The sequence below is a fragment of the Tetrapisispora phaffii genome, chromosome 4 (assembly GCF_000236905.1).
Source record: "Tetrapisispora phaffii CBS 4417 chromosome 4, complete genome".
NCBI classification, from domain to species: domain Eukaryota; kingdom Fungi; phylum Ascomycota; class Saccharomycetes; order Saccharomycetales; family Saccharomycetaceae; genus Tetrapisispora; species Tetrapisispora phaffii.
The window spans coordinates 37,295-49,296 of NC_016523.1; the positions used below are offsets into that span (position 1 = coordinate 37,295).

The following is a 12,002-nucleotide window of genomic DNA, read 5'->3' on the forward strand; positions in this document are numbered from 1 at the left end:
AAGTAAAAAGAAACAGTAAATCATCTTTATTTCCCTCCCATTCTTTCACAGTTCCAGTATGAGGACAAAAAAAACTAACAACAACTGCTACTGCTAGCGGCTAAACTTTGTCCTTTCAAGTTGACATTACCTGATTTATCATCATTACCTGATTTCATTTCGATTTGTTGCTGGTGAGATATACTTTCCTTGATCTGTCTGGCCATTGTCAAGAACGCTTCTTCGACATTAGTGGAGTCCAAAGCACTAGTCTCTAAAAATGGCATCTTGTTTTGCTCAGCAAACTCTTTGGCGACATCGTATTCCACTACGCGCTTGTCAGTCATGTCGGATTTATTACCAACCAATAGTTTCAAAACGGTGGATGTGGCGTAACGATCGATTTCTTGTAACCACATTTTGACACTATTGAAGGATTCTTGATCGGTGACATCGTAGACTATAATGATACCGTGAGAGCCACGGTAGTAAGAGGATGTTATAGTTCTAAATCTTTCTTGACCAGCAGTATCCCAAATTTGTAACTTAACAGTCTTACCGTCCAATTCGACGGTCTTAATCTTGAAATCGACACCAATGGTGGAAATATAGTCGTTGGTATACGTGTCATCGGAGAATCTCAATAGAAGACAAGACTTACCGACACCGGAGTTACCGATCAGCAATAATTTGAATAAGTAATCGTATTCACTATTCATGGTGTAACTTTGTGCTTATCGTGTATGTTTATGTTTGCGATACGTTTCTTCCAAGGAGACAAACCAAACACAGAAAGTAACTCCAATACACAACTTACCTTTATATAACAATATAGGCATCAACTGTAACTCAACAAATCAAGATACAAGTATTTACAACGGTCAGCAGTAAGAGATAATAACTAATTTATTGTGTTAAGTATATTATTAACAACACTATAATTAATTATGACAGCTACTATTATCTATGTGCGTTGATGCTAGCTCAGAAATTTTTCCGATAAGACAAGGGTGTCGTGCGCAGTGATGTCTGTTTAGGGTCACGACAGCAAATAAGAGACGACAGTAATTGCGAATGGGGGCATTCTGTATGTGAGTGAGTGTGTATGCGTGTGTTTTATTATGTACATATAAATGTTTCTATGCTACTGGAAGGTTTTCAAATATCACTTTGATTAGATTCTTGTACTTCAACCAGATCGATTTATAATTTAGTGGAATATTTGAATCCGCTTTCATCACCAATTGAGTTAGCAATAGTTGCATCGATTTAGATTGTAGGTACCTTAGTTTGAAAAAATACAAGTAAAAAATTGATGCTAGGATCGTGTAAAGATCGTTTTTCGTGACCATTAAGACAGGGAATTTAACGAGTAGTAACGGCAATTTAATAAGGGTCAATTTCAAACAGGTAATAATCTCAAAGAATTGTGCCATTTGAAAGAAGAAGTTGCTGTAGTTATTGATGAAATTCGTGAAGTTGTTGTTAACCAAATTTTTAAAGATGGAATTAATTGGTAAAAATGGTAATAAATTCTCTTTAAAATAGTTCAAGAAATGGAACACCGAGAAGACCATCAGTGGATACAGGACCCCACTTATCATGACCATTTGTGTAATGGCCAATATCAAAAAGAAGGCCACCAGCACGAAATATTGCAAGTTATCCAGAGTTTTCAAAATCCTGAAGAACTGTCTCAAACTGACAAACCTCAATTGCCCGCTCTTGTAAAATTGGTAGAGAACGACAGTGTAAGTGACCGAGACGTACAGCAGACACATCTCATAGTGGTAGAGCTGGTTGTTCCACGACCAGAACGACAGATGCAGGCAAACGAAATGGTAGAGAGCCAAAAAATGGCCGAGGAACCAATAAAATTGAGGTTGCCTTAACCTTGTCCTCAGCAGGGCCGATAAAGGGTACGCTTGATGAACGCTGCTTGGACTTGCACCATTGGCATTGCCACCGCCCGTCATTGCTATTAGAGAGTGTGATGCAAATAATGTTATGAATGGCTTCTTCAATAATAATATAATAATAACAATAAAAAGTAAGATGGAGGCAGGTAAAAAGCACTAGCACTGGTTTCCGCTTGCCAAAAGCCACTGGTGACAAACGCAGGTGTCAAAGAAATAAGAGTCCCAGAAAGAACGAACCACTCTCTTTATATACCATTGTGGTCTCTGTATTCCAAGGTTGGTGATGGGTTGAGAACAATGGGCGTTGGCAGGTGAAGTTTGTGCCATTAAAATTTTTTTTTGCCGAGCGGTTACCCGGGTGAAACGAGGCCGGGTCACCGGTGCTGGGCCAGAGAGAGACACGCGGATGAAGCAGTGTGGCAGCATGCATGCTGCCACACACGGGTATACCGCCATACCGGCATATGAACACACTAACATACTGACACGCCGACACTAACATACCGACACACTGACGCTGACACTGACACTGGCGCTGACACTGACACTGGCGCCGGCCCGGCACTGGCACCAGATCGTTTTTCCCGATCAGGGCATACCGTAAACACGGCCGCCGCCCGCCCCGGGAACGGGAGATCCGCCCGTCGTCGCAAATGACACCGCGCTTCCGCGCTCTCTCTTCACAAAACAAGAAACACGAACTATCAACAACACAACAACGACCACTTTTCAAATAAACAATTGACGATAAACAAATCAACAATAGATAGTCAGTTAGAGTTAGAGCTGACATGGTTTCAACACTTACCTGTCCGTTTTGTAGTGAGTGCTAAGGTGGGTTTGCTGATAAGGTCAGTGCTGTAGATCAGAGTTTAGGTGTTTGCCGCAATCATAGAACTGCAATATCATCATTGTGCACGCAAATACCCACATACATACACACACACACACACACACACACATATATATATAAATATAACTATATATTCATATATTCACGGTTATTAGGCATACTTTCATATTATTCTTCCATTCTGCTTATTGGCGTCGGTATACATTGTTACTCACACTATCAAGCAAGGACAAACAAATGAGAGAGATTATTCACATATCAACAGGTCAATGTGGTAACCAGATCGGTGCTGCGTTCTGGGAAACTATTTGTGGTGAACATGGGTTGGATTTCAACGGTAACTACCATGGCCACGACGATTTACAAAAAGCTAAACTAGGTGTCTATTTCAATGAAGCTTCTTCCGGTAAATGGGTGCCAAGATCCGTCAACGTCGATTTAGAACCGGGGACTATCGATGCTGTTAGAAACTCTGCTATGGGTAACTTATTCAGACCTGACAACTACATTTTTGGTCAATCTTCGGCAGGTAATGTTTGGGCAAAAGGTCATTACACTGAAGGTGCCGAATTAGTCGATTCGGTTCTAGATGTTATTAGAAGGGAAGCTGAAGGTTGTGATTCTTTGCAAGGTTTCCAAATTACACATTCCTTAGGTGGTGGTACCGGTTCAGGTATGGGTACGCTATTGATTTCCAAGATAAGAGAAGAGTTTCCAGATAGAATGATGGCTACTTTCTCCGTGGTGCCTTCTCCAAAGACGTCAGACACCGTTGTGGAGCCATATAACGCCACTTTATCCGTACATCAATTAGTCGAACATTCAGATGAAACGTTCTGTATCGACAACGAGGCTCTGTACGATATTTGTCAAAGAACTTTAAAGTTAAACCAACCTTCCTATGGAGATTTAAACAAATTGGTATCCAGTGTCATGTCTGGTGTCACCACTTCTTTACGTTATCCAGGTCAATTGAATTCAGATTTAAGAAAATTGGCAGTCAATTTGGTGCCATTCCCAAGACTACATTTCTTCATGGTTGGTTATGCGCCATTGACAGCCATTGGCACACAGTCCTTCAGATCTTTAAGCGTGCCAGAGTTGACACAACAAATGTTCGATGCTAGAAATATGATGGCTGCTTCGGACCCAAGAAATGGTAGATACTTGACTGTCGCTGCCTTCTTCAGAGGTAAAGTATCAGTTAAAGAAGTAGAAGATGAGATGCTAAAGGTTCAAACCAGAAATTCGTCGTATTTCGTCGAATGGATTCCAAACAATGTCCAAACTGCAGTATGTTCCGTTCCTCCAAAAGATCTCGATATGTCCGCCACCTTCATTGGTAACTCCACTTCCATCCAAGAATTATTCAAGAGAGTTGGTGACCAATTCAGCGCTATGTTCAAGAGAAAAGCTTTCTTGCATTGGTACACAAGTGAAGGTATGGATGAAATGGAATTTTCAGAAGCTGAGTCTAACATGAACGATTTAGTAAGTGAATACCAACAATACCAAGAAGCTACTGTAGAAGATGATGAAGAAGAAATTGATTACGCTAATGATGATCAGCCAGTTATTGAAAATTTTGATTAAATGATCAAAGTGAAGAAATTCCAACAAGAATACAAAAAAACAACAACTATAAATACAGTACCAATAAGCCCCAAAAAATCAAAAAAAACTAAACACAATAATATTAAAAAAGAATAATCACAACCTTACATATCCATTTTACCCTTCAATCTGTTGTTATTTCATTAATCCCACCACACACACCACACTCTTCAAATCTCTTCATTTTTCATAGTAAGATTTATCACAAACTAAATGATATCTCTTTTCACCTATTTTTTAAAAATACTTTATTCTCTCTATCTTAATTATTAAATAACACACGATGTATAATTAACTAAATGCAATTTTGGCTATAACAAATCCTCACTCAAATCGTTCCAGAAACTTGCAACTTTGAATTAATCATCACCATAACCATTCATCAATAGTTATGATTAAGATGTGTATTACTGTCATTAAGGTCTCTTTAGCAGTTGCCTTCTCATCAACTCATCTTCCACGAACACACCATATTGGAAAAGTTCACTTGTACGCCTTGTTCTTACATATTGAATTTTTCACTTCCTCAGTTCTGCGGCATATTCTGGGCACATAGGAAAAATAGAAAAGAATCTAGACAAATGTATCACCAGCAGTTACATAATATATATATATAAACTATATTTTAATCATCCACAAACCATCTTTAAATGTTCGTTGGAGTTGTCGTGTCATAGTAATGAGTATTGAATGACCATAAATTTGTCTCACTAGATATATCAAGATAGTTGTTGCTTCTATAGTTGTCCAGAAAATAGATAATTGCAGTCAGAATTCCAAGCACCATGCTGACAAAGAGAAGATGGGTTCTTTCTTCTTTAAAGAGTAGAGTATTATGTTTCTCAAAAGATAGATTCATCTCTACAAAGGCTTCTCTTTTACTTAACCAGGCGAATAATGCTGATGTGGCGAAGATGAATCATATTAATGGGAATCCAAATTTAAATATTCGTGATTTAGGTTTTATGAAATCCTCAGACGTGAGTTTGGCTCCAAATTTTTCACAGTTTGATAATTCTCAAAGTTCTGTGAATTTAGTCTCCTCCCACAAGAGAGACGTCATGCAACTTTGGTCTCTTTTGGAGGCGTGCTTGCATTCAAATTATATGGAAAGAGCTTTCTCCATTTTGAAATCATTATACACAGTTCAACATCACAGATCATATTTCATTGATGATTATAATTTTTATTTAATGAAATTTGTGGAGAATTGTGGAAGTATCTCTGAGTTACAGAAAAAAGTGAAAACTGACTTACAAAAACATTTTCCAGAGACTGAATATAATGATAAGACATTAGCGATAATGATCCATCATGCGTTATCATTCAAATCGTCAACAGGTAAATCTAGCGATGAAGGTGAAATTGCAAATGCAATTAAAACTTATTTTTTAATGGGTAACAACGGATTAAGAAAAATTGTTTCCTTTGTTGATGTTTTTACTGTAGAAGATTACAACAAACTGTATTCCAAATACAATGCTATCAGCTTAATGGATATACCTCCTGTCATGAGACCATTAGTGAAGGATGAATCACCTGTAAATAACGATCTTGTAAATACTATTATTGGTTCTCAGAGAGATAATACACATAATTTAGCATCAGATGGTAATGAAACCGCTGATGATTCTTCCGCTGTAAATATGAATGCCGATCAAGAAGTAATTCCTAAGCTAGATTTTGATGCAACGGTTACAACTGTAGACAAAGATGCAAGTAAACTAGTTGCTGTAGATACTATTGGTATGAAAGTTGTTAGACATACTCTATTAGGGTTGACATTAAATGAAAATCAGAAGAAAAAAATTAAAAGTTTCCATTTTGAAGCTGATAAAAATTTATTGAACATTGATGAACAAAAAACTATAGATTTTTATGAATTGTCAAATTCTTTGACAAATGAAGCAGAACGTGAACGTTTCGAAGACGCTTTAAATGAATTTAACCAGGATAGACAGAGAGCTCTAGAATTAAGAGCAACAAATGCTGCAAAGGAACGGTGGAAGTATGATTTTGAAGAAGCAAAGGCTAGAGGTGACATTTCCATTAAAAAAAATTTGAATGTTAAACTATGGGAGTGGTACACTAAGATGTTGCCATATGTAAAACAAGAAATTGAAAAATGTAAGGAAGTTATGAACTCCACCGAAAAAAAAAGCACAGTATCTAGACAAAATAGATTAAGAATGGAATATGCTCCATATTTTACTTTGGTCGACCCTGAAAAAATGTGTGTAATTACTATCCTAGAATTATTGAAATTAAATTCTACTGGTGGAATTATCGAGGGGATGAGAACAGCTAGGGCTGTCATTGCCGTAGGCAAGGCTATAGAAATGGAATTCAGATCTGAACAGCTTTTAAAAAATGAATCACACATTTTTAAGGAAATTAAGCAATCTCAAAACTTAAAAAGATTTGTTAGAAGTGCAAAATCGAGATTTAGGTCAATCAAAATAGAGCAATCTAAAATCATTTGGTCCCAACCAGCTCGTGCTAAGATTGGTTCAATAATGATCTCCAATTTAATTAATGTTGCAAAAATTGAAGTCGGGGGCATGGATCCGGTAACCAAAGAAAAAGTTTACGGTGAAGTACCAGCTTTCTCTCATAGTTATCAGTATCATAATGGTTTAAAATTAGGTGTGTTAAAAATCCATAAATCTTTAGTCCATCAATTAAACGGTGAAAGAATGGTAGCTGCTGTACAGCCTCAACTGCTGCCAATGTTGGTTGCTCCAAGGGAATGGAAGAACTGGAAATGCGGTGGTTATTATTACACTCAATCCACTCTAATTAGATCTAAAGATTCACCAGAACAAGTCGCTTATTTAAAAGCAGTATCAGATGCAGGTGCTATTGATCGAGTATACCATGGCTTAAATGTCCTAGGATCCACGCCTTGGACTGTAAATAGAAAAATTTTCAATGTTATCTCCGAAGTTTGGAATACAGGGAAACCATTCTTGGATATTCCTGGTATACAAAATACCTTAAATTTATTACCTCCACCAGCTAAAGATGCTGATCCTTCAATTATCAGACAATGGAAATTAAAAAATAAGGATATAGCAAATAAATTTTCGAGTAACAGATCTGTTAGATGTGATTCCAATTATAAATTAGAAATTGCAAGAGCCTTCCTTGGTGAAAAGATATACTTTCCTCATAACTTGGATTTCAGAGGCCGTGCCTATCCTTTATCTCCTCATTTTAACCATTTAGGTAATGACATGAGTAGAGGTTTATTAATATTTTGGAGAGGTAAACAACTAGGCGCATCCGGGCTAAAATGGCTCAAAGTCCATTTATCTAACCTGTATGGTTTTGACAAGGCTTCATTAGAAGACCGTGTGCGTTTTGCTGAAGAAAATATGGAAAACATTAAAGATTCAGCAGAGAATCCATTGAATGGGAAAGGATGGTGGAAGTCCGCTGATAAACCTTGGCAAGCGCTTTCGACATGTATTGAATTAAATGAGGCTTTCAAGTTGGAAAACCCAGAAGATTTCATTTCTCATCAACCTGTCCATCAAGATGGTACTTGTAATGGTTTGCAACATTATGCTGCTCTGGGTGGTGACTGTGAAGGTGCAAAACAAGTTAATTTGAAACCTAGTGATAAACCAATGGATGTTTACAAATATGTTGCCAATTTAGTAGTCGAAAGATTAAAGAAGGAGGCAGCTGGGGGGGATGAGAAAGCTAAAGTGTTACAAGATAAAATCACTAGAAAAGTGGTAAAACAGACAGTAATGACAAATGTCTACGGTGTAACATATGTCGGTGCAACCTTTCAAATAGACAAACAGCTTTCAGACGTTTTTGAAAATCGTAACCAATCCTTAGAATTATCGAAGTATTTAACTAGACACGTTTTTATGGCAATCCGTGAATTGTTTCATGGTGCACATCTAATTCAAGATTGGTTAGGGGAATGTTCTAATAAAATCTCAAGATCAATTAGACTAGACGTTAATGAAAAATCATTCAAAAATCAAAACAAACCTGATTTTATGTCATCAGTTATCTGGACAACACCTTTAGGTCTGCCAATCGTTCAACCTTATCGTGAAGGCAGTAAAAAGCAAGTGAGAACAAACCTTCAAACGGTATTTATTAGTGATCCTTTTTCTATCAATCCTGTTAATGCTAGAAGACAAAAGGCAGGTTTCCCACCAAATTTTATTCATTCATTAGATGCGTCTCATATGTTATTATCAGCTTCTGCATGTGGTGAGAAAGGTTTAGATTTTGCGTCTGTTCATGATTCATATTGGACCCATGCTTGCGACATTGATATTATGAATAAAGCTTTAAGAGACCAATTTGTTGCATTGCATGAGGTAGATTTAATTCAAAGATTAAAGAATGAATTTGATGAACGTTACAAGAATTATGTTCAAGTGACTAATATAGATCGTTCATCTGATCTTGCCAAAAGAATCATCCAGGTCCGCGCGCAACTATCCGAAGAGCTTGGTCATTCATGTACATTGGCAGATGAAATACAACATGAAAGAACTCGTCAAGAATTGTTAAACTCAGATAATCCAGAAGACAAAAAAAAAGGTGAAGAAATGGTCACAAGTGTTTCATTAACAAGTGATCACATTACTGCAGTTAAAGAAGTTAAAGCTAGCGCATATGGTTCAATGCCAATCATTATTCCATTAAAGTTGCCACCAATTCCTCCTAAAGGAAACTTCGATGTCCAAGAAACTAAAGAAAGTTTATATTTCTTTTCATGAATACATTAAACTTTTTTCATAAACAGCATTCATCTTGTATATAACAAACTATATTATTATTTTAAAGAAGTACATACTTATTTTAAGAGTATAATATTCATCATATTTGACTTTTCTAACTACTATATGTACATATTATTTAATGCCTATGTAAATTATATGATTTTGTCTTGCCTTTCAAAGACTTCGATTAATGATAAAAGTGGATACATATCTTTTCTATCCATAATATTAAACTCTTTTGAGAAACTAATAAAATGAGCAAACAGAGAGTTCCAATGAGCTTCCAAGGATAAATGTATTATTTTATCAAAATGATGATAATACATATGTGCAAATATTCTGAACATCTGAACCATTATCCTTTGGACATCTCTTTGGAAATTCTGTGGAAATGGTACATCATTACTTGTTGGAAATAGATTTTTATCATTAAGTTTATTATTAATCCAAGTTAAAGCTAAATCAATATATTGACTTGCAGGTAGGGAAACTTGTCTATTATTTGCATCTAACCATAGGAAATCGGTATGAGGGCCTGCATTCATAGTCGGATAAGCTTCTGGAGTTACATATTCCGCAATAACTCCATAAAATTGGTTTAAATTAGTAAAAAATTCGAAGACGTTTAAGGCAACCCAGTCACCTACATCAACGTATTTTGGCAATTGAACAATAGTCTTGAACGATCCTTTCACTAAAGCAGTCCTTACAAAAGGCTCACTTAAAAACATGAGTTTTTTATTACCTTGTTCATCAATTGTAGGTTGAGATACAGCTGATTTATGTTGCTGCTGCTGAATCTGTCTCCCCTGTGAATGTTCTGGTAGTACATGTTGCTGTTGCTGTTGCTGTTGCTGTTGCTGTTGCTGTTGTAATTGTAGGCGATGTTGCTGTTGCTGTTGCTGTTGCTGCTGTAGTAGTAGCTGTTGTTGTTGTTGTTGTTGTTGTTGTTGTTGTTGTTGTTGTTGTTGTTGTTGTTGTTGTTGTTGTTGTTGTTGTTGTTGTTGTTGTTGTTGTTGTTGTTGTTGTTGTTGTTGTTGTTGTTGTTGTTGTTGTTGTTGTTGTTGTTGCTGTAGCNGTTGCTGCTGTTGCTGCTGCTGTTGTTGCTGCTGCTGCTGCTGTGATGACGGCGTGGATGACCTCTTCAATGGTGAGTTTGTCCTACGTAGCGAATGTCTAGAGGTACTAGCATTTGTATTTGAATATATGGAGTTTGTCATTGGCGCTGATGGAGTAGCTAGAGGAGAGGTCTGATTTTTATTCTTCTTTCCATTTCTTCCAAAGTTTCTGCATAATATTTTCATATAATTAATATATAATTAATATATAATTATTTCAAAAAACCGTTGTTAGTAAAAATTGTTCAATATGGAGTCAATTATCCAATTATAACAGTTTAAGTGAGCTGATAAATTAAACTATCGAAGTCCCATTTTAATTTATCACTCGAGTGAAAATTGTACATACTTGAAACTGAAAAACGACATGATCCACTATACTGTTATTAGTATTTGATGAGGTTTTACCTTCTTGTAAATAGTCGAATCTTATTATATTTCTGAAGTAATCTTCAGCCTTATGAGTTCATTCTACTATTATTCTTATAATGAAATAAGTAAGCTTTATAAAATAACTATATAGAAAGGTACATATATATTTCGATGTTCTGATATTTCAGATTTTACTATACGCGGAAAATATGCTTGTGCGAGGTTATTTCAACAAAATGGGAAAAGACATCGAACACATCTGTTCAAGAGATCAAGAAAATGGATAGAGTAGTTTTTAGAGTTCCCAATATGAATCCTATCATTTATTAAATGTATTTTAAATACTATCTTCCTATTAATAATATACAGTTTGAATAATTAATCTATCTTAAAGATTTCAAAATATTAATTTTCAGAAAAAATTAGAATAAATTTAAATTAAATTAGATAAAAAAGAAATATATCTTGCAAAGTTATTTTATATTTATCTCGAGTTAATTTATTCTTCATCTTCTTCTTCGTCTTCTGGAGTGACTTGGTAGAAAGATAATTTGTATTCGTTGGTCTTGGTAGAAACGAATCTGATCCAGTCTCTTAGTTGGTTCTTCTTTAAGTACTTCTTGGTTAAGTATTTTAAGTACTTACCGGAGAACTTGGTGGTAGAAACAACAGTAACAACGGAACCGTTTTCTTGGACAGTGACAGCGTTACCTAAGTTACCGACAGCACCTTCGACCTTGATGTGATCGATTAAGTACTTAGCGTAAGCAGCTGGGTCAAAGACACCGTTTTCAACTGGGGAAGAAACATCGACGGTGAAGGTCTTGGTGATCTTTTGCTTTCTGGAAGTCTAGAAAAAACCAATAGTAAGTATCATATTACAGAAATTCAATGCATCGTTATCTGCTAGACGAGAGTAACAAGAATAACATGAACACATAGTAAACAATAATTTTTATATAAAATGTTAGTAATTTGAAATTTTTACGTCAATTCCTGTTACAATACTTTGTTTTTGCCTACTGCTATTAACAATCACAGACCTTTATAAGAACTGCTTTGAAACAATTCCTATTCGGCATGAATTTTTAAAATACAGAATAGCATATAATTATACGTTAAACCTCATTACAAGATAATCAAATCGTATAAAAATATCATTTTAACTATTTCCACACACCAATGTTGTTCTGTTTCATATAATCTTTTCAATATACATATAGAACTTAAACTCTATAATAACCAATCTTCACTTGAACTCCTGTATTAAAAGGGCCTATGAATCATCAATACAAGTATTCAAAAAACACGTATATCTGTAACTATTTTTTTAGGTATTGATAAATGTATCCACACATTTATCTACATACATTTGGAGCCATTGTTGCTA

At 35.7% G+C, this 12,002-nt stretch overlaps 7 protein-coding genes across 7 annotated transcripts; 2 read left to right on the forward strand and 5 right to left on the reverse strand.

Annotated features, from left to right (window-relative positions):
- Nucleotides 1-74: 74 nt before the first annotated feature.
- Nucleotides 75-698, reverse strand: YPT1 (Rab family GTPase YPT1; the record flags this gene model as incomplete). The annotated part of the gene is made up of 1 exon (XM_003685057.1): nt 75-698. One exon carries the CDS (start codon nt 696-698, stop codon nt 75-77), a length of 624 nt encoding a protein of 207 aa, XP_003685105.1.
- A 420-nt stretch (nt 699-1,118) lies between these two features.
- PER33 (Per33p) lies at nt 1,119-1,955 on the reverse strand (the record flags this gene model as incomplete). The annotated part of the gene is made up of 1 exon (XM_003685058.1): nt 1,119-1,955. One exon carries the CDS (start codon nt 1,953-1,955, stop codon nt 1,119-1,121), a length of 837 nt encoding a protein of 278 aa, XP_003685106.1.
- A 148-nt stretch (nt 1,956-2,103) lies between these two features.
- On the reverse strand, nt 2,104-2,691 carry TPHA0D00290 (uncharacterized protein; the record flags this gene model as incomplete). Its single annotated transcript, XM_003685059.1, has 1 exon — nt 2,104-2,691. One exon carries the CDS (start codon nt 2,689-2,691, stop codon nt 2,104-2,106), a length of 588 nt encoding a protein of 195 aa, XP_003685107.1.
- A 297-nt stretch (nt 2,692-2,988) lies between these two features.
- TUB2 (beta-tubulin) lies at nt 2,989-4,344 on the forward strand (the record flags this gene model as incomplete). Its single annotated transcript, XM_003685060.1, has 1 exon — nt 2,989-4,344. One exon carries the CDS (start codon nt 2,989-2,991, stop codon nt 4,342-4,344), a length of 1,356 nt encoding a protein of 451 aa, XP_003685108.1.
- Nucleotides 4,345-5,150: 806 nt separating this feature from the next.
- RPO41 (DNA-directed RNA polymerase) lies at nt 5,151-9,119 on the forward strand (the record flags this gene model as incomplete). Its single annotated transcript, XM_003685061.1, has 1 exon — nt 5,151-9,119. The coding sequence occupies one exon, from the start codon at nt 5,151-5,153 to the stop codon at nt 9,117-9,119; it is 3,969 nt and encodes a 1,322-aa protein (XP_003685109.1).
- A 155-nt stretch (nt 9,120-9,274) lies between these two features.
- Nucleotides 9,275-10,426, reverse strand: MOB2 (Mob2p; the record flags this gene model as incomplete). The annotated part of the gene is made up of 1 exon (XM_003685062.1): nt 9,275-10,426. The coding sequence occupies one exon, from the start codon at nt 10,424-10,426 to the stop codon at nt 9,275-9,277; it is 1,152 nt and encodes a 383-aa protein (XP_003685110.1).
- Nucleotides 10,427-11,111: 685 nt separating this feature from the next.
- On the reverse strand, nt 11,112-11,994 carry RPL22B (60S ribosomal protein eL22; the record flags this gene model as incomplete). Its single annotated transcript, XM_003685063.1, has 2 exons — nt 11,112-11,462; nt 11,983-11,994. The coding sequence occupies 2 exons, from the start codon at nt 11,992-11,994 to the stop codon at nt 11,112-11,114; spliced, it is 363 nt and encodes a 120-aa protein (XP_003685111.1).
- Nucleotides 11,995-12,002: the final 8 nt, after the last annotated feature.